Here is a 22,476-nt window from a genome sequence, read left to right on the forward strand (position 1 = left end):
CTAATATTTGAGATTGTTATGCTTTCTTGGTATAATGACATTTTTGTCATTGCGTAATGTCTCTATCTCAGGTAATTTTCTTCACTCTCTCATCTACTTTATCTGGTATTATATATAGCTGTTCCTGCTTTATTCAAAGTTAATGTCTGCATGGTTTATCTTTTTCTATCCTTTTACTTTTAATGCATCTATATCAATACATTTGAAGTGAGTTTCTTGTAGATGATAGCACACAGTTGAGTCACATTTTTTATCCACTCTGTTATCTCTATCAATTGGTATATTTAGACCATTTTCAATTAAATAATTATTGATATTATGTTTGTCATCAAATTCCTCTTTATTTCCTGTTTATCATTCTTTTTCCTTTTTCCTACCTTCCCGTAAGTTACTTGTACATTTATTTATAGACTTTTTGAGTATATATCATTGTATAGTTTTTTTTATTACTTTTTAGTTTTTTAGTGATTTGGGTTTGCTTTTTTTTAGCTATTACAACATACATATGGAACTTATCAATGACTACTGGTATCAACGTTTTCCCATTTCAAGAGAAGTGTTCTTTTGCTTGCAAAAGCTTTTAAATTTAATTAGATTCCATTTGTTTATTTTATTTTTATCCTCTTTAGGAGGTGGATCAAAAAAGATCTTGCTGTGATTTATGTCAAAAAGTGTTCTATGTTTTCCTCTAAAAGTTTTATAGTGTCTGGCCTTACATTTAGATCTTTGATCCATTTTGAATTTATTTTTGTGTATAGTGTTAGGGAGTGTTCTAATTTCATTCTTTTGCACACAGCTGTCCAGTTTTGCCAGCACCACTTGTTGAAGAGGCTGTCTTTTCTCCAATGTATATTCTTGCCTCCTTGGCAAAGATAAGGTAGCCACATGTGTGTGGATTTATCTCTGGGCTTTCTATCCTATTCCATTTATCTATATTTCTGTTTTGGGGCCAGTACCTTTGGTAGCTTTGTAGTGAAGTCTGAAGTCAGGAGGCCTAATTCCTCTACGTTTGGAGAAAACCATACTTCAAAAAGATATACGCACACAGCATTCATTGTAGCACTATTTACAATAGCCAGGACATGTAAGCAATCTAAATGCTCATGGACAGAGGAATGGATAAAGAAGATGTGGGACATATATACAATGAAATAATACTCAGCCATAAAAAAAGAATAAAATAATGGCATTTGCAGCAACATGGACAGACCTAGTGATTGTCACACTGAGTGAAGTAAGTCAGACACCAAAAGATAAATATCATATATCACTTATACATGGAAAAATAAAAGGCTACAAATGAACTTACCTACAAAACAGAAATAGAACTGCAGATGTAAAAACAAAAACTTATGGTTACCAGGAGGTAGGTAATATGGGGAGCAGAGGGTAAATCGGGAGATTGCAATTGACATATACACAATACTTTATAGATAATAAGGACCTACTATATAGCACAGGGAACTCTACTAAATACTCTGTAATGGCCTACATGGTGAAAGAATATAAAAAAGAGTGGATACACACACACACAGACATATATACATATGTATGTATAAATAAGACGGAGAAGGCAATGGCACCCCACTCCAGTACTCTTGCCTGGAAAATCCCATGGATGGAAGAGCCTGGTAGGCTGTAGTCCATGGGGTCGCTAAGAGTCGGACACGACTGAGCGACTTCACTTTCACTTTTCACTTCATGCATTGGAGAAGGAAATGGCAACCCACTCCAGTGTTCTTGCCTGGAGAATCCCAGGGACGGGGGAGCCTGGTGGGCTGCCGTCTATGGGGTCACACAGAGTAGGACATGATTGAAGTGACTTAGCATAGCATAGCATAAATAAGACACATTTCTGTACACCTGAAACTAATACCTAACACAACACTGTAAATCAACTATACTCTAATAAATCTTTAAAAAGTTAATTAAGGATAAAGACAGTCTATTAAACATACTCTTGTTTTTACCCATCCACTGTTTTCTGTTTTTTTCCCTCTTTCTGTAGTCCCAGGCCTCCTCCCTATTATCATTTACTTTTCTGTTTAGAGAATTTTCTTTAGCCATAACTTATTTAAGGATGACAAATTTTCTTTCTTTTCCTTCATCTGAGAATGTTTTTATTTTCTTTTTATTCCTGAAGGATATTTTCACTAGATGTAGAACTTGAATAGTCCTTTTTGTTCAGCACTTGAAAATGCTGTGCACTTCCTTCTGAACTCTATGATTTCATATTAGAAATCCACTGTCTTTCAAATCATTCTTCCGCTATGGGTAATATGTTGCTTCTCACTCACTGCTTTTTGTCTAAAGACAAAAGTTTTTAGAAGTTTGGTTATGATGTGTCTTGGGATAGATTTCTTTGAGTTTATCCTGTTTGAGTATTGCTCAGCTTCTTGATTCTAATGGCTTATCCCTTTGCCCAATTTGGGGAAGTTTTCAACCATTATTTCTTCAAATATTTTTTATTTCTATAGTCTTCTCTTCTCCTTCTGTTACCCCAATGATACAAATGTTAGACCTAATGTTGTTGTACCAAAGGTCTGTGAGGCTCTGTTTTGTTTTTTTTTTTTTTCAAGACTAGCTTCCATCTGTTGGCTGGACAACAGACAGATAGGGTACCCTAAGTTTTATTGATCTCTCTTCAACTTCATTGATTCTTCCCTCTGTTATTTCCATTATTAAGCTCATCCAGTGCACTTAATATGGTGATTTATTTTTAAGTTCTATAATTTTCATTTTTTTATATCTATTTTTTTGCTGAGATTTTCTAATTTTTTATTTGTTTCAGGAGTGTTTGCAACTGTTTATTAAAGCATTTTTCTGATGGCTGCTTCAAAATCTTTGGCAAGTAATTCCAACATTTCAGTCTTCCCAGTGTCGGTGTCTGTTGATTTTTTCATTGAAGTTCTAATTTTCCTGGTTCTTGGCATGACAAGTCACTTTTTGTTGTATCTGAGGCATTTGAGGTATTATAAGACTGTATCCTATTTACATTTAGCAGGCACTAACCCAATTTAGATTAAGCATGCAGATCCTGAGCTAATTTTTGTGGGCTATACGATGCTAGTGACAGTTAAGTATCCAGAGCCCATGCAGTGCTAGTCTGGTCTTCATTTGTGTTACCTAGAGGTCACTCTGAATATCTAGGTAGCATTTCATACTGTAGTTTATTTTTTCAAACTTTCTGGAACATTAATTCTAGTCAGATTCATGTATGTATTGGTCAGGATTTTGCTCAAGATCTCCTATATGAATCCCTTTCTCTAGCTCTCTCTTCTTCAAGATCCTCCCCACTATTTAGTGGAGAGGGTGAGAGGTGTCACCTACCACTGCTGAGCCCAGGGCAGGGGTAACAGTCCAGACTTTCCATCTGGTATCCACTGACAACATGCCACTAGGGAAGGAGCCAAATGCCCCAGAAACAATTTGCTATCTGTATTTTAAGCCACACACTTAATGGCTCAACAACCTCCATTTATTACCTCTCACTTCTCTTAAGTCAGAAGTCCAGGTCAGCTCAATTAGATTCTCTGCTCAGGGTCTCACAAGGCTAATAGCAAGAATCCAACCAGGTTGGACTCTTATCTAGAGACTTGGGAGGACAATCCACTTCCAAGCTCATTCAGGTTGTTGGCAGAATCCATTTTTTGCAGCAGTGGGTCTGAGGTCTCCATTTCCTTGCTGGCTGCCAGCCAAGGTTTGCTCTCTGCTCCAGTAAAGTGGCCTATATTCCTTTTCATGTGACCACTCCACCTTCAAAGTCACAACTTCTCAAGTTTTCCATCTTTCTGCCTCTTCTTTCACTTGACAGAGAAATCTCTCTGCTTCTAATGGCTCAAATGCTACAGTTAGGCCCACTTGGATCCCTCTCTTTCGGAAAGTCAATGGCACCATATAACATAACACAACTACTAGAACGATTGTTGTTGTTCAGTCGCTATGTCGTGCCCGAGCCTTTGTGACCCCATGAACTGCAGTACACCAGACTTCCCTGTCTTTCACTACTGAGATGACAGCTCATCACATTCATGGGTTCTGGAGATTCCAGAGTGGAATTTGGGGATCATTCCTAGAAATTCTGCCCACCTTACTACCACTGGGTAGAAGACAGTGTTTACTTCAGGGTTCAGTAGTCCAGAGTTCTTGCAATTAGAACGTATTAATTCTAATGGGCTCACACAGAGCATTGTTTGCATATTTCTATGTTGTTTTTGTATTTGTAGTACACTTTTTAAAAAAAAAACAATTTCCAGCACGATTATGTTTCTTTACGTATTCATAAAGGTACTTTAGAAATAACAGTATTTTCAAATGTAGAACTTCAGCTCACAGGCTACCAAGCCATGGGCTTGAGAAAAGATACCGAAGAGAACGATACAATCAGTTCCACTGTACAAAAGGAGTGCCCAGGCTTTTTCAGGCAGCAAATCACCTGAACTTTAAAAAATATTCCAAGGCTCCTATACCAACTGCGGCCCGCTCCAAACTCCTGACGATACAGTGTGCCCGGAGCAGTGCCAGACTGGAGACTGACTGGTTTACGGTCCTGTATGGGACTCCCCCAGTTCCCAAGTTTAAGTGTCCGGTAATGACCACAGCAATATCTAACATGGTTTAGGTTCTGATCGGTTAGAAAGCTAGGGGTTGAAACACATGATTTCAAAGTCCCTTTCCAACCTCAAATTCGATAATCCTGTCATTAAGAAAATAAGACTCCATTATACATAATCACCAAGATCAACTGGGTCAGGGGACTGCTCTCCCTGAGTCACAAGACATCGCTTCACACACACACTTCCTGTGCTGCAACAGTGACAAAGGCTGAGGAATGTGCCAACTGGTGTGGCTTTTACTGGTAACACATTTGTCTTCAATTACTCCAGACCCTTCCTGGAGTACCATTTCTCGTAACAGCATCTAACAGGCTCCAGTTGTCAGTTTTAAGATTTTGTTCTATAAAAGAAAACTACATGTTGAAAGTTTCAACAAAAATCTGAGTTGGAACTGGTTGTGTGCAAGGCCTCCATGGATGGGGAACAACTAGACAGTCACACATCTGGGTTATTTACCATTCTTAGAAAAGACCACAAAGCTCCTTCTGAACAGCATATCCTGAACACCGCAAAATAACAAGCTTCTTTACAAATGAGTAAAATGAAATATTTTCCTGAATTGCCTTACTTTCAGAATTCATAGGAAAAGAGAATACCAGCCCAGAAATCCAGGCAAAGGTTGTTCTTTTGAGCTGAAGTAGCTGATTTCTTAAGAGAATCATTTAAAATGCAGAAAGCAAGTTCACAGCCACAATTCTGAATATAGAATAGCAACCTGGAAATCTCTACTTGATGTCACTTGTTGTAAAGTAACTTTGTAATTTTTTTAACTCAAGAATGGCAGAGTAACTGAGAGGTTTCTCTCAGAGTGGTACAAATGTGCACTTCCCTGGACACTTGGGGAAGGCAGGATGCAGTGGCTAATAATGGTGAGGGGTTTAATGCCACCAGGATAACTCGGACACCCAGATAAGGCTGCCTGCCTGAGTTCAGGTTCCAAAGTTCTCTATTCCTCACTAGCTTGGAACTCTTTTAACCTTAAGATGCCTCAGTTATCTCTTCTAAAAAATGGGCATGATTAAAAAAAAACTGGTACCTATGTCATATGGAGGTGTTAAGAATTTAATGATATATAAAGCATGTAAAGGGCTGGGATTTTGTTTAAAGTATCTTTAATATTAATTTCTCACTTTGATACTAATTTCTCATTTAAAGGCTTGCTTCTCTGCAATCACCCTCTTTGTTTTTTCAGTCTTCTAATTTTACTGAGGCTTTCAATGGCTAAGTCAAAGATCTCTCTTGGTAAATGTCACAGTGCATTTGAAAATATCTTTCGATATTGATTTCTAACATAATTCGACAGTGGTAAGAGAACAGTCTTTGTATGATTTCAATACCTTTAGACCATTACATTTTTGTACCTTGTTCTACGTCTTTGGATATGTTCAATGTCTCCTAGTTTACAGTCTATGGGAACTTGAATAGAATCTGTATCCTACTATTGTGTGAAAATTGTATAAATCTTAATTATGTTGAATTGGTTCAGATTGCTTTTCAGGTCTACTATATTCTGCTGCTGCTGCTGCTAAGTCACTTCAGTCATGTCCGACTCTGTGCGACCCCATAGATGGCAGCCCATCAGGCTCCCCCATCCCTGGGATTCTCCAGGCAAGAACACTGGAGTGAGTTGCCATTTCCTTCTCCAAGGCAGGAAAGTGAAAAGTGAAAGTGAAGTCGCTCAGTCGTGTCCGACTCTTAGTGACCCCATGGACTGCAGCCTACCAGGCTCCTTCATCCATGGGATTTTCCAGGCAAGAGTACTGGAGTGGGGTGCCATTGCCTACTATATCCTACTTCTCTGTATATTCATTCTGTTAATTTTTAAGAGTTTGATATTGAAACTCCAACTGAAAATCTTCATTCATCTACCTAAAAAACTAATTGCAATATATAGTAGAACTATATGTAACCCTGTTCTGTGTTTTCCAAATCTCCTGTAAATGTTTCAACATACTTTCATAATTTAAAATAATTAAAATTAAAAAAAAGCATGTAAAGGGCTTAGCCTCCTTCCTGCTTGGTGTAAGTGTTCAACAAATTTTAGTCCTTGCATGCAGATAGACATGGGCAAGATTATATACACAGACCTAGGCAGCCAGCGAGCCTGAAAGAGAAGACAGTCATCATTATTCCATAAAGTAACCCAGCAATCAGGGCCAAAAGATAACTGTAGGTTCATTTAGCATGTTGCAACAGAGCCGCCTGATGAGTCTAGTCAAAACCTTCTCAAGTGGCATTTTAATCAGGCCCATCTTTTCAGAACAATGTCTAACATATGCTCTCCGGAGTACAGAATGACCAAAGGCCAGGTAACAGGAGCTAACACTGTCCTCCTGAGGAAGAAGCTTCCTAGTAATACATTGTTTCATTTCACGTGTCTCCTTTGTGCTCACAGTCTCTGGTCCCGGCCCATTGCAGATTGCCAGTAAAGGGTCCTTGAGGAGTATGGCAGATTGCCCACACCCAAGGACATCACCATGATGCACTGTGAGCAAGAGGAGGCTGTGCACGCTAGGAAACACACCTGGAAAATTCCTGCCACCTTTCTAAGAGAGGTGAGTACCTTGAAAACAATATTCTAGAGACCTCACAAAATCAATGGCCCTTGGGGTGAAAAAGAAAAATGTGATCAAAGAGATCTACTTCAGGGTTTCTGATACAGAATAGCAACTTGGAAATCTCTCCTTTATGCCACTTGTTGAAGTAAATGTGTGTGTTTTCTGAAATCAAGACAAGCAGAGTAAATATGAGCTTTGCCTCAGACTGGTGCAAACATGCAAAAGCCTCACCTTCCACCTCATCGATGAAAAAAAAAATAATAACCATGTTCACCAACCACTTCACCCAAGTACAAAAAAGACTCTGGATACACCAGAGAGAGAGGAAACACCTAGCAGATGAAAGCTGGGGCAACGGGAAACCAAGCTGAAAACTGTTACACTCAGCATAAGACCTACAGCTACAAGTAAACACACCTCAGCCTTCGACAGGGGGGCCTGCGGCTGCGGCAGCGTGTGCTTCTAGCTCACACATCCACCGACAGGCAGGGAGAGTGCACACTTCCTCACACACACACACACACACACACACAGTGACTTAAAGATCAACAATCACGTTCTTTTAACCCCTGCTGCAGCTTCCTGCTTTCTACTTGAGAGCCTGGGTCCCACTGCCCTTCACCTAAGGTCACCCCCTAAAACAAGCCAACCCTGCTTGGCGACCCAAGCCATGGGTTCAAGGCCTCTGCCTTTTGAGAGTCCTTTGGCCAGTTGTGAAAAAATGTCTGTCTGTGGATACATGTCAGGAGAATTCAGGAAAAGGCTGCTAAGAAGATTTTTGCTGGACTCAAATCCACTGTTGTCTGGCTCTGATGTAAGGTTCCAAAAAGGGGGACACTGGTCAGTAAATCCAACATGGGGGAAATGAACCCTACGAAAGAGCCCACATCTGCCTCTCATGGGTGGCTATATTTCTCTCCCATTTCAGGTCTCAGGAGGGCAGCCGTATTTTTAAAAAATAAATAACTATGAGGATTTCATCCGTGTCTCCTACTATTATATCTCATATTACAGTCTATTTTGGTCTGTGAAGACAAAATATCCAAAACTTGGAAATGAAACCAAAAATGATCATTGTGTGAACTTTTAATGTCATGCTGATGTATTTTCTAATAAGTGTGACCCTGCCGAAGGGGTTATCTTTTTCTCTCTGAAAATATATCCTAATTTAACTCACACTTTATTAGGGTACTTTACAATTCTATAAAATTCCTGGGGTAACATAGAAAAACAGTAAGATACGCCATTTTCTTTTTTTCTTTTCTGATAGAGATGATAACCCCAGAGGTTAAGATTTTATTGTTCTCTTCAGGTATACACTGCTCTATTTAACATGAATAACCAGCAAGGACCTACTGTATAGCATATGGAACTATGCCCAATGTTATGTGGCAGCCTGGATGGAAGGGGAGTTTGGGGAAGAATGGACACATGTGTATGTACAGCTGAGTCCCTTCACTGTTCACCTGAAACCATCACAACATTGTTAATTGGCTATACCCCAATACAAAATAAAAACGTTAAAACAAACAAACAGAAAAAGATTTTATTGTCCTCTAAGACATGGGCTTCCCTGGTGGCTCAGCAATAAAGAAGCCTCCCAATGCAGAAGTCGTGGATTCGATCCTTGGGTCAGGAAGATCCCCTGGCAGAGGACTTGGCAACCTACTCCAGTATTCTTGCCCGGGAAATGCCATGGGCAGAGGAGCTTGACAGGCTCCAGTCCATAGGGTCACAGGAGTCAGATACAACTGTGTGACTGAACAACAAAAAACGCATGAACCCATTTTGATCTTCTTTTTTTAACTTTATTGAAGTATAGTTGATTTATAATGTTGTTTTTGCTTTGATTTTCTTTGAATATTCCTTTTCTCATGGACTTTTTCATCAGTTCCCCACACCCTCACAGAGTCAGTTTTGTTATTCTGCTGGTTCTTTCGTTAAATGAGTTCAATAAAAGTTTGACACATGCTCTCTACTGGCATGTTTTTGACAATCTAAGAATGAGTCTTTGATAGTTCATGGACCCAACAATCAAATCGTCCCTGGGAGATTGAGCTCTGTGCTTAAGGACCCTTCAGCAGTCAAACTCAAAGGTCAACTACATGAAGACCACCAGACTCAGGCACAAATGAGGCCCCAGATCCCCCCTTCATAGAGGCCACAGATTTAAACAGAAAAACAAATATGTTGAAAGTGAGGGAGGGCAGCAATTCCACTCCTACATGTATATACATAAGAGAAATGAGTGCCTGTCTCCACAAAACACTCAAACTGGAAACAACCCAATGTGCATGTATAAGAGAATGGATAAACAAATTACAGCATACTCATAAAATGGGATACCATACAGCAAGAACAGCTGATTTTGTTGTGTGAAAGTAGCCATATATACAGGAGTACATACTGCATGACTCTATTTACATGAAATTCAAGTATAGGCAAAACTAATCTATGATGACAGATTACTTATGAGAAGAGGAATGACTGGGAAATGGCATGATGGAACTTTCTAGAGAGATAGAAATAAAAGTCATCTGGATGATGGTTACAGAGCCATGCACTTATATAAAAAAAAATCAAACTGTACAATTAGGACAGCATTTTAGTCTATGTAAACTGCATCTTGAAAAATGAATAAAATTTTTTTAAAGAGAAGGGATCAAGAAAAATGTACTCTGAAAGAAGTGGGTGAGGAGAGAGGTGGGGAGAAGAAAGGGAAGAGGGATTCTAAAAGATTCTTCTTCCACATGCAGAGTAAATCAACTAAATAAGAACTAACTAAATAAAAGCAAAAGAGGAACAAACCCAAAAGGCCATGGGGCCTGGTTGGGTACACTGATGGGCACCAAGAAATAGCCCAAGAGCTGGGGAAGCCCAGATAACTTTGTGTTTTGTTTTGTTTTGATTTTATCATTGCAAACCAGGCATCTTCTTAATGCTGGAGTGGGCAGACTGCCGGGTATTTTTCCTTGAAGAAATTGAGACAATACAGAGTTGAGGGTGGATACTGAATCCCCACACTTTAGGGGAGCAGGTTCAACTGGGACACTGATTAAGGATCTGATAAATGAATCAAGAAAACGCTTAAGATAAGCTCTCCAATGATGGTCACACTGGCATAAGGCACACAACTAAACAACGGGATACCACAAGATTACTCAATTCTCTGTGGGGAAAAATGATTCTTAAGCTAAATAAGGCATGTGTAAACCTACTTTCAAAACTTTGAACTTATGCCAATATGATTATTACTACCTAAAGATGTATTTTCAGCTTCCAGAACTCTCTATGGCAGTGTTCTTTATTGTTCAGCTCTGCTGCATCCACCCACTGGATTTTCAATAATAGGCCTAAAACATTCCCAGTGGGTGAAGACTTGAAAATAGAATCAGCCATCTGAAAGAAGCGAAGTTTCTTTTTCTGCCAAATGTAACAGCCACAAGTGGTGCGGCCCCAGCCGCTCCTGCCACATCCTCTCCGGCAAAGGTGGACCAAGCGCCTCCCAAGCATGCGGCTTCCCCTCCCTGGAGGTGCTCAAGCTAAGGTGAGACAAGTGTCAGGCAAGGGCAGGGGCTTTCAGGCCAAGGCCAGGGGAGACAGTCCCTTCCTCCACCAGCAGCAGGGACAGCAGTAGGTGTTGGTAGGTGGCCGGCCACATGCTAAGTGACTTTGGCGCATGGTCTCCATGAATCCTCAGAGGGCCCTGACGAGGTGGCCAGGCTCAGGAGGGAGGGAAAAACAGATGGCACACTCGGATTAGGTAATCTGTGATGGGAGGCATAAAGAGACTTTTACAAAGTAGGTGAAGGAGAGAGACACTCCAAGGCAGGAGCTGAGGGCTAGAACAAAGGAGCCCCAGGTCTGCTGAGATGATGCAGGGAAAGGAATGTAGAAAAATGATTTGGTGGGAGCAGCCACCATCTTGCAGAGGGACACAGCCAAACACAGGCCAGCCTGGGGCGGGGAGCCAGCAGGATAAGCCCTGATGTCGCTGGCCTCCCCTCTGGCTCAGACATCTTCCACAAGCCTCCCCTTGAGACAGAGCCCATGGGCCATGCTGGCCTGGCCCGAGGCCCAGCAGGTGCAGAGGGGCAGACAGAGGCCCTGGCAGGGGAGCAGGATCTCAGTGACGAGCTCCTGCTCCCCAGCACCCCTGGGGCTCTTCTCAAGCATGCCCTCCTTGCCCTGGTGCCTACTAGCTTCCACAAACACTTATGATGCCCCACTATCCCTGAGCAAAGGCTAAGTTCAAAGTTTCTGAGTCTGTAGATTAGTGGTTTGGAATATGCCAAGGACACAGTAAGGGGCTTCCCTGGTAGCTCAGATGGTAAAGAATTGCCTACAATGACCCAGAAGACCCAGGTTGATCCCTGGGTTGGGAAGATCCCCTGGAAAAGGGAATGGCTACCCACTCCAGTATTTTTGTCTGGAGAATCCCATGGACAGTCAAGCCTGGCGGGCTACAGTTCATAGGGTCACAAAGAGTTGGACATGATTGAGCAACTGAAAGAAAGAAAGAACACAGTAAAGGCTCTCAAAACAGGGCCCATCTTCTAAACTAGACCTGGAGTCCCTTCTTCCCATGGTCCTCCCCTCCTTCCCCTGGTCCTCCCCTCCTTCCTCTGGTCCTCCCCTCCTTCCCCTGATCCTCCCCCCTTCCCCTGGTCCTCCCCTCCTTCCCATGGTTCTCCTCTGTCACTCCTTCCTCCTCCATCTTCACGCCAAAATTTGTCTCTTTTATCCAAAAAAGTTCCCCTTTCAACTCAGAATTTGGCTCAATGCTAAGGATGGTCCTTGCCCCAAAATTGGGGTTTAGCTGGGAAGGGCAAAAGAATTCACCCTCTTTCACTCATCAGTAGACTCAACCCCTGGGGCCCAGATGTGAAGCTGTTCTCATCTTAAAATGGGAGAGACAGGGCTGCCAGGTCCTACCATAGTCCAAGAAAAAAAGTCTATCCTCCCACACTGTTCAGAGCAAGCAAGGCTTATCAGCCTGGAACCCTCCAAGCTCTCCCCAACTTTCTGCACACCAAGGAGAAAGAGCACGAGAGAGGTTAGTAGGATCCTCTGAGGCAAGATCTTGAACAAAGATGAACCTGGGTTTCCATTTGTTCTACACTGGGGTGGGGGGGTGGGGGCGGGGGTTACTGATAGAGGGCCCAGGCGGTGAAGCCTGGAGCACCTCACTGTGCTTCCTCAACAACTCCTCCCACGTTGCTCACGTGGCTCTTTGATGGGGGCACCTGCTTCTCTGGGCTCAGCATCCCCCACACCACCTGCCTCCCGATGGCCCCAGGTCTCAGGCATGGTCTGGTGCCACCGGAACTACAGCAGGGGCCCTGGGGACTCCTGCACGCCACCCTCCCTACCAAGAACAGGCCTGTCTAGCCCGGCACTGGGCGGGAAGGTTACGGTCCAAGGACTTTTTAGACCGACATGGTATTTCCCACTGGGATCAGCCCGCAGGTGATCCATTTTTAAAGCTAATTCCAACTATTATTTACAACTGCATGGTATGAACTTTCTCAACATGACTGAGTTATACAATACATTTTTTGTAATTAACCCTTCAGCAAAGGCCATCATTTTCAAAACCTTACTGGAAAAAAAAAAAAAAAAAAAAAGATTTTACTCAATGCTTCATGACCACAAAGGGGGAAAGGAAAATAACATTGTTCCTATCAAAACAGCAATATGATGTAAAGATGGAAACGTGGCACAACTGGAATTCTGCGTTTAGTTTGCTACTTGATTTAAGTGGTCAAAACTGAGTTTCACCTTCATTTCGGACGGGACAGAAAAGGGCAAGAGTCTGAAACTATCAGAGCACACACACAATTAAAAGTAAAACAAGTAAAGCAAGTGGACAAACTTTACATTTTTCTAGCTTGTCTAAGTGATACACAGTTTGGAAAGTGAACATCCTGGGCCTTAAAGAAGGTGAATTCAAAACATGTATCCCCCGATATCAAGGGCCAAACTCTATGTGCTCTTCTCAACAGCACATGAGATGTCAAGCTGTCAACTCCTCCCCTGGGAGGGTCCCAGGAAATTCCTCCTCAAGTGCCCCCACACCTTTGGCCAGTAGAACCCACATAGGAGACAGGAAAAGGGGTTTTCGCTTTGTACTCACTCTTACAAAGTTGTCAGGGAACAAACCTCTCCTGCCATTGATCTGTCCCTCCCACCAGCCTCCATCCTCCTTCCTGATGTTGGTGATGATCTCACCCACGGTGATCGTCAGCTCATCGTCGTGCTGGGCCTGGTAGTCAAACTCCACTATGGCCTCCACTGGAAGGAACAGGGACCAAAAAAGAAGAAGAGCACTTTAGATCGGATGTTGGAGAAATCCGAAGCCGGCAGCACTGGACAGTCAGGGAAGTCCTATTAAAGGGGCTTCCCCTCTACCGATACTTAAAATAACAGGGCCACCCACAGCAGCCCGACTTTGGTTAACCCGAGGCCTGTAGCACAGAAGCCACAAAGTGCTGGTCCGTGGTCAGGCACCAGCAGAGTGACCTACAGGTCTCAGGACCAGCGGGGGCTTCAGAGGGGAAACACACAATGACAGAAGGAAGACAACCCTGGTGCACCACCCTGCCCCCAGACGCAGCCCAGCACCATTTCCCCAGGCGCAGAGACTGCGGGCCACGGCAGCTGCAAGTCTGGCTCTCGGGTGCCCCCTCTCTCATCAAGACTAGGTGAGGCTAACCTCCCAGCCTGAGCTGTGCAAAATGTGGGTGATGATCATTCCCATGCTACAGAGATAATGCCTGCCTCTCACCGATAAGAAGATGGCCGCTTAGGCAGCAATACCATTTGCAACTGTTCTCCCAGCCCACAGTGATTTGTACACACAGTAATAAGTGCAGGCAAAAAATGAGGCAGAGAGGTCTTCTGGTACCCATGCAAATTAACAGAGCCAATCAACCCAGAGGTTGACTAATTTATCCACACACTGATTAAACAATTCATCTGCTCTTCAGGGTTCACCTCATGCCCACCTCAATCTCCTGTCCTTTGCCTTTTTTACTTGCAGCTTGATCTGAATGAATGAATAAATGGATGGATAGACAGATGAACAAAGGGTGAATGAATAAATACAAGGGTAGTAAAAATTAGGGGAAATCACAAGCGGGTGAATTAGCAACTTAGAAATTACAGTAAAAGAATAGAAGAGGGACTTTGGTGGTTCACTGGCTGAGACTCTATACTCCCAATGCAGGGGGCCTAGACTCTAGCCCTGGTCAGGGAACTAGAGCCTGCATGCTGCAACTAAGACCCAGCATAGCCAAATAAATAAATAAAAATAATTTTTTTTTAAAAAAAAGAGTGGAACATATGTACACCTATGGCTGATTCATGTTGATGTTTGACAGAAAACAACAAAATTCTGTAAAGCAATTACCCTTCAATTAAAAAATAAATAAATTTTTTAAAAAGAAAAAAAAAGAATGGAAAAGTTAAATGAGCTCTGTAAGGAACCCATATATAAAAATGAACTCGAAATGGATCATTTGTCTAAATGTAAGAACTAAAACCATAATATTTTTATAAGAAAGCACAGGAGAAAATCTTAGTGATCTTGGGTTTGGCAAAGATTTCTTCAATAGAATACCAAAAAAAGCTCAAATGACTTTTACAAGTTTAATATACAGCGGTAGGTTTTCCAAGAAAAAGGCTGGTAGGTGAATGGGCTCCTTGTCAAATACATTTTGCATATACATCCACTGGGGATAAATTCCTAAAGTGTTTGCAGATGAAACAAGCCCATCCACCCAGACTGGTGTGCCTCATCTCATCCACTTGTAATATCAGCTAAGCCAGACAGTTCATAAGCAACTCAAAGCAGAATTTCCTTTCCTAGATTATTTTTTCATTCCAAAATTAGCTGGCTGACTGTGCTGTCATAAATCTGCCCAGGTTGAAGTTGAGCTGTGAACCATTTTCATCACTTATCAACAGAAAGGAAAAGTGTAAGAGCATAAACAAGGCAACCTTTTCAGATTTCTCCTGGTTCCTGACAAATACAAAGGCAGAAACACTCCAATTTTCTTGTATCGTATGCTCACACCAGCAGTTAAAATGAGCCATCATAACAATCAGAACCAGGTCGATCAAAAAGCAGCTTTCTTCAAATTACCTAGACAAGGATCTATTGAAGCTGTGCTATCAGAACTGAGAGTACAGTAACCACTGTTTATGTCCCAGACACTTTTCCTGCATTACCTCACTTAATCCTCTGATGCCCATCTTCCCAATTAAAGAACCTGAAGCTTAGCAAAGTAGTTAAGCTTATTTTCTGAGCCAGTGCTCTCCAAACTGAGATGCACTCACTACTTGAGGAATTAGTTGACAAGATGAAAAAGAAAATGAGTTCATTCATTTTTTAATTTTAGAAAGAGAAAAATTCAACATCTCTAACATTCCATTTGCAGAATGACACTGGCTCCTTCATCCAGCCTCTAGGTCAGGCAGTCAGGGATGCTCCAAGGGCACAGAGCAGCCTGCAGGACAGCTGTGTCCCTTGACAAGAGCGGCTGCCAGAGTCAGCACCAGCTTTCAGCTTCACGGGCACCCCACAGTTCTGAGAGGCCTCTTGGTAGAGCCTCTGTATGACTATTACCCCTTTTAACTAAAATCACCCTCACTAAATGGATGAGAGGCTTGAGAAGAGTTTGTAAGAAAATAGGGGATGGAGATAATATTTGACACACGACCAAGTCAACAAACAAATGTGGAGGTGTTGACACTTCAGTCCCTAGGTGGGAGCTCTTTGTCAGCCATGTTAGGAGGCGAAGACAAGGACAAGCCAATCACCACAACACGCTCCAAGTTATCATGACAATTTGTAATTCGGGTTTTCTCCTACTCTTGATACAGGTTTAAGTTACCTAATTATAATATGGAACTATTGGGGATAAATAGTTAATAACTATTTATTAATAGTTAATAACTCAAGTTATTTAAAATGATGTACCTGAGCCATGAAGACAAATATCTTCACTTTTTACCAATGTCTAAAATCATACAATAGTCAATCTTATGTTTTCCAAAAGTTCATTAAACCTAATAATAAATGTTTAGAAGCTCTTTTGGGGTTGTCTTAATCAACAAGTACACCAATATATTTATATATAATCTATAAATAAATACATATATTGAGATAGTAATTTTTAAAATAACAGGTATTATTATTTCACAAGAACAGGATTAGAACACTGACCTAGGCTCCACAAGGCTGATTCTACTGCAGTACTTACAGATTAAAACTCATAGTTTTTTTTCCTTTAATTTTTTGATGCAGATCATTTTTAAAGTCTTTATTAAATTTATTACAATATTGCTTCTGTTTTATGTTTTGGGGTTGTTGGCTGTGAGGCATGTGAGTTCTTAGCTCCCTGACCAGGGATCAAATCCTCACCCTCTGCAGTGGAAAGCAAAGTCTTAACCACTGGACCACCAGGGAAGTTCCCACTCATAGCTTTTCTGATGGGGACAGAGTATCGCCCAAAGTGGAGCTGGGGGGAAGCAACGCATGGGACCTGCCTGACGGAGAGGGGGAAGGAAGCTGCTCAAGGGTCCATCTTGATGCTAAATTGAATTGGTGTGTTCTTTGGGGAACTCAGAACCCCATCAACTTCAAGAACACAACTGTGCTTCTTCTTTCCTAAACAGCAAGTCTCATTTTCTGCCTTCTCTACACTGGCTTTATCAAGGTAAAGCTGGAAGAGGACAAAGGGATCTGCTTCAGGAAGATGAGTCCAAAGAAATAAACAGCTGCTGCCTGCTGTTGAAAACTGGAGAGAAGCATAGCCTGGTTTTCCTTCCATCTCCTTCTTATGAGGAGCCCAAGAAGAACACAGCTTTACCAACGGCTGCTAGGAATAAGGCTGAGAATGACGGACTGGGGGCTCAGGGATCTATAAAGCATAACTGAGTAAGTTTTAAGTCTTCCCAACATCCTATTGAGCTGGTCTTTCCTGAGTTACCCTTCCTTTAAACTCCCAGACACTTAATCTCATGCACTCTGCCTTCCTTCTGGGCCCAACCGGACTCTGGCTGCCCCCTTTCTGGTTCATGTGGCCCCCCGAGCCTCCCTGGGCTCTGGCACTGAGGCAATTCCATGCTGTGGTGTCTGCATGTGTGTCTTATCCTCCCAGTAAGCCTCTAAATACCTTCTGGGTACAGATGTCCCTTAGTTCTGTCGTGGTCCCTATGAGCACCCATAACATACAGTAGGTAGGTACTCAACCAAGCTGTGAGAAACCAACGGCTCAGCTTGCATTTGCATTTTATAATGGCAGATAGTTCTCTGCCCAACAAAGATGCTACTAAAATGCCAAGTGTCAATCACATTTTTGCAAATTGAGTCAGATCTTCGGTGCACGAAGGGAGCTTGCTATTTAAAGGATCCTGTGGTTAATTCTTTTGTAACATGAATAATCACTTCCTGCTTTACCTTTCCTGTCAAGAAGAATTTTTACATATCAAGTTTCTCTAAGAGGAGGAAACCTATGTATGGCTTTGTTAAGAGCTCACAAAACATGTGGTTATGTCTCTCCTACCCCTTTTAAGGGCTCTTTCAATGTCCCTTGTAAAGCCTTTGAAAGGTTTAGAACTTTTGCTGTCCACTAAAGTGTCGCTTGCCACATGTAGCTATTGAATACTTGAAATGTGGTTCGTCCAAATTGAGATGTGTCATAAAATACACAGCAAGTGGCAAAAACTTATTAAAAAAAAAAGAATGCAAAATATCTCACTGATTTTTATATTGATTATATGTTGAGATGATACCATTTTAGATGTGCTAGGTAAAATTATTCAATTTCATTTCAAGTATTTTTCAAATAAAATTCACTTGTTTCTTTCCCTTTTCTGAATGTGGCCACTGGAATATTTAAAATCACATATGCAGCCAGTATTATATTTCTATTTTAGAGAGACAGTGTAGGATAATACTCGGCAGACAGGATCTCTAGATCTCACAGAGCACAAACACAGTCAAAATATGCACAGAAGCCCATGAGAAAGTCTGTGGCCCTAAAACCCATTTCCTTGTCTTCAGGAAGCTGCCATAGGAGAAAACCTAAGTTTTTTGTTTTTTGTTTTTTTTAAACAGTACCCTTTGGGAAACTACCTCTGAGCATGAGCACAAAATTAAAACATTAAGCTAAATAAAATATATCAGAGCTATAATTAGGCCAACAGTAAACAAAATCCTGTATTTAAAGACACCATAAATTATAAAACTTAAGGACGTCTCCCTGTCAGAAAACACCACTCTCCAGCTGCCTGTGGTGCCAAAAGCCAGCCTCCACACGTCTGCTAAAGCTACCATTGCTGCAAAAGCCAAATCTACAGTTAACCTGAGTGCACAGAAAGACAGAAGCAGAGCCAGAGGAGATAAGAGATCTGCTTCGAAAGGCAAAACCTCCCCATCTCCGCCTTCAAACCTGCTGGGATGTCTCCTCCCCCCAAAGATGAAATGGGTGGTTTTTAACTGTCGGTTGGCTAAGCCAGCTGCCAAGCAGCTTCTCACAGCGACCAACTTCTCACGGTGGCGGTGGGGTTTCGGAGGCCCCGCTCTGTGGCCGGCCCCTCCCCACCTCTGCACTGAACTCGATGTGGGTGCTAACCACGCCCTGCCAGCATTCGAGAGCGGCTGGCGCCAATCAGACAGCGAGTTCCCTCTGGGAAAAGCCCTGCTCCTTCTCAGGACTCCACCCCACTTGCCCAGCATCAACTTGTGTTCCAGCCCTCTGACTGAAGAGAACAGATAAAAATCAAGAAGTACTTTTTCACCAAGAAAGTTTTCACCAAAAAAGATCACAACTGCCAGACATTAGAGATAGAAAGAACACGCGTTATCATCTTGTCACACCCTTTTCTTAACTTTACAGATGAGGAACTGAGGCCCGGAATGTTCCGTGACCAAGGCTTACAGAGCTAAATAATGGCAGCATCATCAAGACTAGGATTAAGCTCTCCTGCCTTAATCTCCAGGTGAGAGAAGGGAAAATCGAAAGTAAAAAAAGGGAGGGGAAAACAGACCAGTAATGTACACACTTCCACAGCACTGGCCTTTTGTCTTTCTTTCTTTCTTTCACCTAAAGCATAGTTAACAGGATACCCAGAAAAAATTTCACCAGCCAGGAACATATGAGAACCTATGTTCAAATCTACAGATACAGAAAACAGATGAGTGGTTGCCTAAGGGCTGGAGTGGGAACAGGGCCTGACTGCAAATGGCTAGGAGACATCTTTAGTGGGGGACAGATATGTTCTAAAATTAAATTCTCATGAGAGCTTCACAATGCTATAAATGTATTAAAATCACTGAATTGTAAACTTTAAAAGGGTAGAATTTAATACCTCAACATAGTTTTTAAAAAGACAGTCTGTGAGTTTTGGAATTTACAGTGGCAGAAATTTGCTCATCAAGGTGGTTGCCTGTGTGTGTCCCAAGGAGAAACCACTGCCCACCCAGGAAGGAGAAGCCATTTGGGGAACTTTCCCCTCCCCAAGGAGATACCATTAGATGGGACCATCCGCCCACAGGCTGGCCTTGCCCTCTGCCAGCACAGGACTCAACTACCTCGCACAGCAGCTGTGACAAAGGCTGGAACGGGCTGCAGCAGATCCCCCAGCAGGGCCCCTAGATGAGGCGGGGACTCCAGGGCTGACTGGTTGCCATCTTTCCCAGACTTGTGCCTCCAGTTTTTTCTTCCACCCTATAAACCAATCCCATGGCCTTCCAGTAAATCTTCTTCCCTATTTTAATGAAAGAAGAATTGGTTTCTGTTGCTTTCAGCCAGAGAACCCTAATGGGTACACTCAAGCATCAACTTTTTAAAAAACTTTTTTGCTGCCCCAAGCAGCATGTGGGATTGTGTTTGAGCTGAGATCAAACCTGTGCCCCCTGCAGTGGAGGCGTGGAGTCTTAACCACTGGAACACCAGGGAAGTCCAAGCATCAAGTTTTTAATAAACAGACTCTTCCCAACACAAGTATGCATGAGGCTCAGTTCTCATCAGCTCATGCTTTCTTGGCAGCATTTGGGCTGACGGTTTGGGGACCCGCACTTCCCAGGTGAGGACCTCAGGCAGCGCAGGGACTTTCAAGTCCAACAAAGTTGACCTTGACACCAGCCACGTTTTCCTTCGGTATCTTCACAAACACACCACTAAGGGGCACCAGGCCAACAAGGGGGTCATGCCTAAGCCTTGAAACTTACAAATTGCACACTAGCTCCCCCAAGGAAGAGATGCTCAGAACACAGATCTCAGTGAACCAAGAGCCACTGGGCTTGAACTCTCTCCCCAGGTAGTGGGCAGTGAACCATTGTCTACAGCAGCCAGTAGCAACTCCCAGAACTGGGCATCAGCAGGGAAGTGGTAAAGAGATGAGATGAGTGGTAAAGACAAGATGAGAAAGAAGAAACCCAGGTGGGAGAGATAAACGAACGGCCACCACTGGCTTCCTCAGACAGCCTTGACAACACCTGTCACGCAGCTTTCTAAGATGGTCCGAGGAACCCCAGCCTCCCAGCCCATCTCCCTGCTCTTGTCACCTCTGCCTAAGCATCTTTACAGAGGATGTGAGGAAGAGGAGAAAAAGCACAGGATTTGGAGCCTGGGATGCCCAGGGGTGAATTCCAGCTTGGACATTCAGTAGCTGTGTGACTTGAGGCCAGATACCTTGCTTGAGTTCATTTCCTTTGTGCTTAAAATTGGGAGACGATCTCTCCACCACATCATTGTGAGGCAGGGGGACGATGCCTGTGAACTCCTGTACACAGAAGCTGCTCCATGAACGACAGCCACTAGTTTTATGGGCCCTGATGCTGTGAGGGTTTCCTGGGCCCATCTTACCGGTCTGCCCCCTGGAATGGGAGCCCTTAAAGGACAGATCTGACCATTCCCTCCCCTTATCTGGTGTCTGGCACACGTTATGTGCTCAACAAATGTTGACGATTGAGTACGTCTGGAGGAAGTGTCACCCCTAAACCAGAGCTTATCACTCAGCACAATGAAATGCAGTTGCCACTGGGAGCCTAGTTGTTAGGCCAGAAGGCTGGAAAAAGTCAAAGATCAGGATGACTGGACAGTCACAGGAACAGGAACGGTGCCCTGGGCTGAGCCTCTCGAGTGCACTGGGATCAACCTCGACTCCATGCTCTCCCCTGCCATGACAGGACCACTGCCCCTGACAGTGGAGGGGCGCTGAATTCAAGCTGAGAATGGGGTACAGGGCCGTTCCCTCAATGGGGAAGTGCTTCACAAAGCCTTGCAGCCTGCACTAGGAAGCCTTCACCTCGCCAGGGCCTCAACCAAGAAGCTAAGAACAATGAGTTATTAAACACTTCCCGACTAAAATTAACCCTTGCAAACCTCATGCACAGCTCTCTTAAGAACATGCATTTGACAGATGGGATAAGAATACCTTAGACAGAAAAAGCCTCTTTAAAGGAAAAAGGAAACAGAGAGAAAGTATGCAGATGGTTTGGCAGGTTAAAAAAAAAAAAAGGAGACTAAATACAATTGATCAGAGTTAGATAAGCCTGAACAAAGAAGGATTCTGTGTAACAATTATGGAGGGGAAAATAAACTGCATTTTAGAGCACCAATTTACTAAAAAGTCAGCTAAGTCAAAATGACTTAGTCACCTAAAACAGAATCTTTTTTTAAGTAAAAGAGAGAAAGCACACGAATATTGCTCTACATAAATATTTATAAAGTTTTAAGTAATAAAATGGCTTGAGGATAAGTAGAGATGGTATTTTTCCCTGGACTTTATAATGACAGCCTGGTTCTCGGACTCAAAGGAGACTCGAAGCTAGGTGCCTGATTAGAAAGTGATCCCCTATGCTTCTCAGTGAAAAAAAATCCAAAAAGTTTGAGGCCAATCAAAATGTAAAAGAGAACAAACGGTCAGATGTCTGCTTCTACTACGTATTAATTTAATTAGAGATTCTGTAAAATAAAATAATTAGAAAATATTGCTTTTCCCCCAACACCCAGTCATTTCAGGAACCAATTTTACTCAACAGATACTACATAGATGGTTGAAACACCATTATGGATAAGGTATCTAAAAGGTTTGCTTAAAACTTTTTTATTAAAAATGAATTCATAGAACCCTGTTGTGAAAGATTCTCTGTAAGGACTGTAAAAGAATACACGATGGAGCAGACGGGAAACTGGCTTTAAAGTTGGACACGTGTGAAAGAAGAAAGGCAGAAGCCTTTCCGCTGATGTCAGTGTAGCTAAGCTGAATCAGCTTTAAGAGGCAAGAAT

General features: G+C 42.5%; 1 protein-coding gene across 6 annotated transcripts in view; it reads right to left on the reverse strand.

The window, feature by feature from the left end:
- SH3KBP1 (SH3 domain containing kinase binding protein 1) overlaps nucleotides 1–22,476 on the reverse strand; it is a 334,366-nt gene that overhangs the window by 278,627 nt on the left and 33,263 nt on the right. For 2 of the 6 annotated variants that reach the window (XM_086387406.1, XM_086387410.1), the window contains exon 2: nucleotides 13,311–13,468. The exons of 1 other annotated variant lie outside the window; for it this stretch is intronic. In XM_086387406.1, coding sequence (XP_086243532.1) covers nucleotides 13,311–13,468 — 158 coding nt within the window. Of the gene's footprint in view, nucleotides 1–13,310; nucleotides 13,469–19,775; nucleotides 19,952–22,476 lie in introns of those variants that run through there. 3 more of the 6 variants (XM_086387412.1, XM_086387409.1, XM_086387408.1) reach the window with 3 other exon arrangements.

The sequence above is a fragment of the Bos grunniens genome, chromosome X (assembly GCF_055505025.1).
Source record: "Bos grunniens cultivar Pamir isolate PY7600 chromosome X, Bosgru_T2T1.0, whole genome shotgun sequence".
Taxonomy (NCBI): Eukaryota; Metazoa; Chordata; class Mammalia; order Artiodactyla; family Bovidae; genus Bos; species Bos grunniens.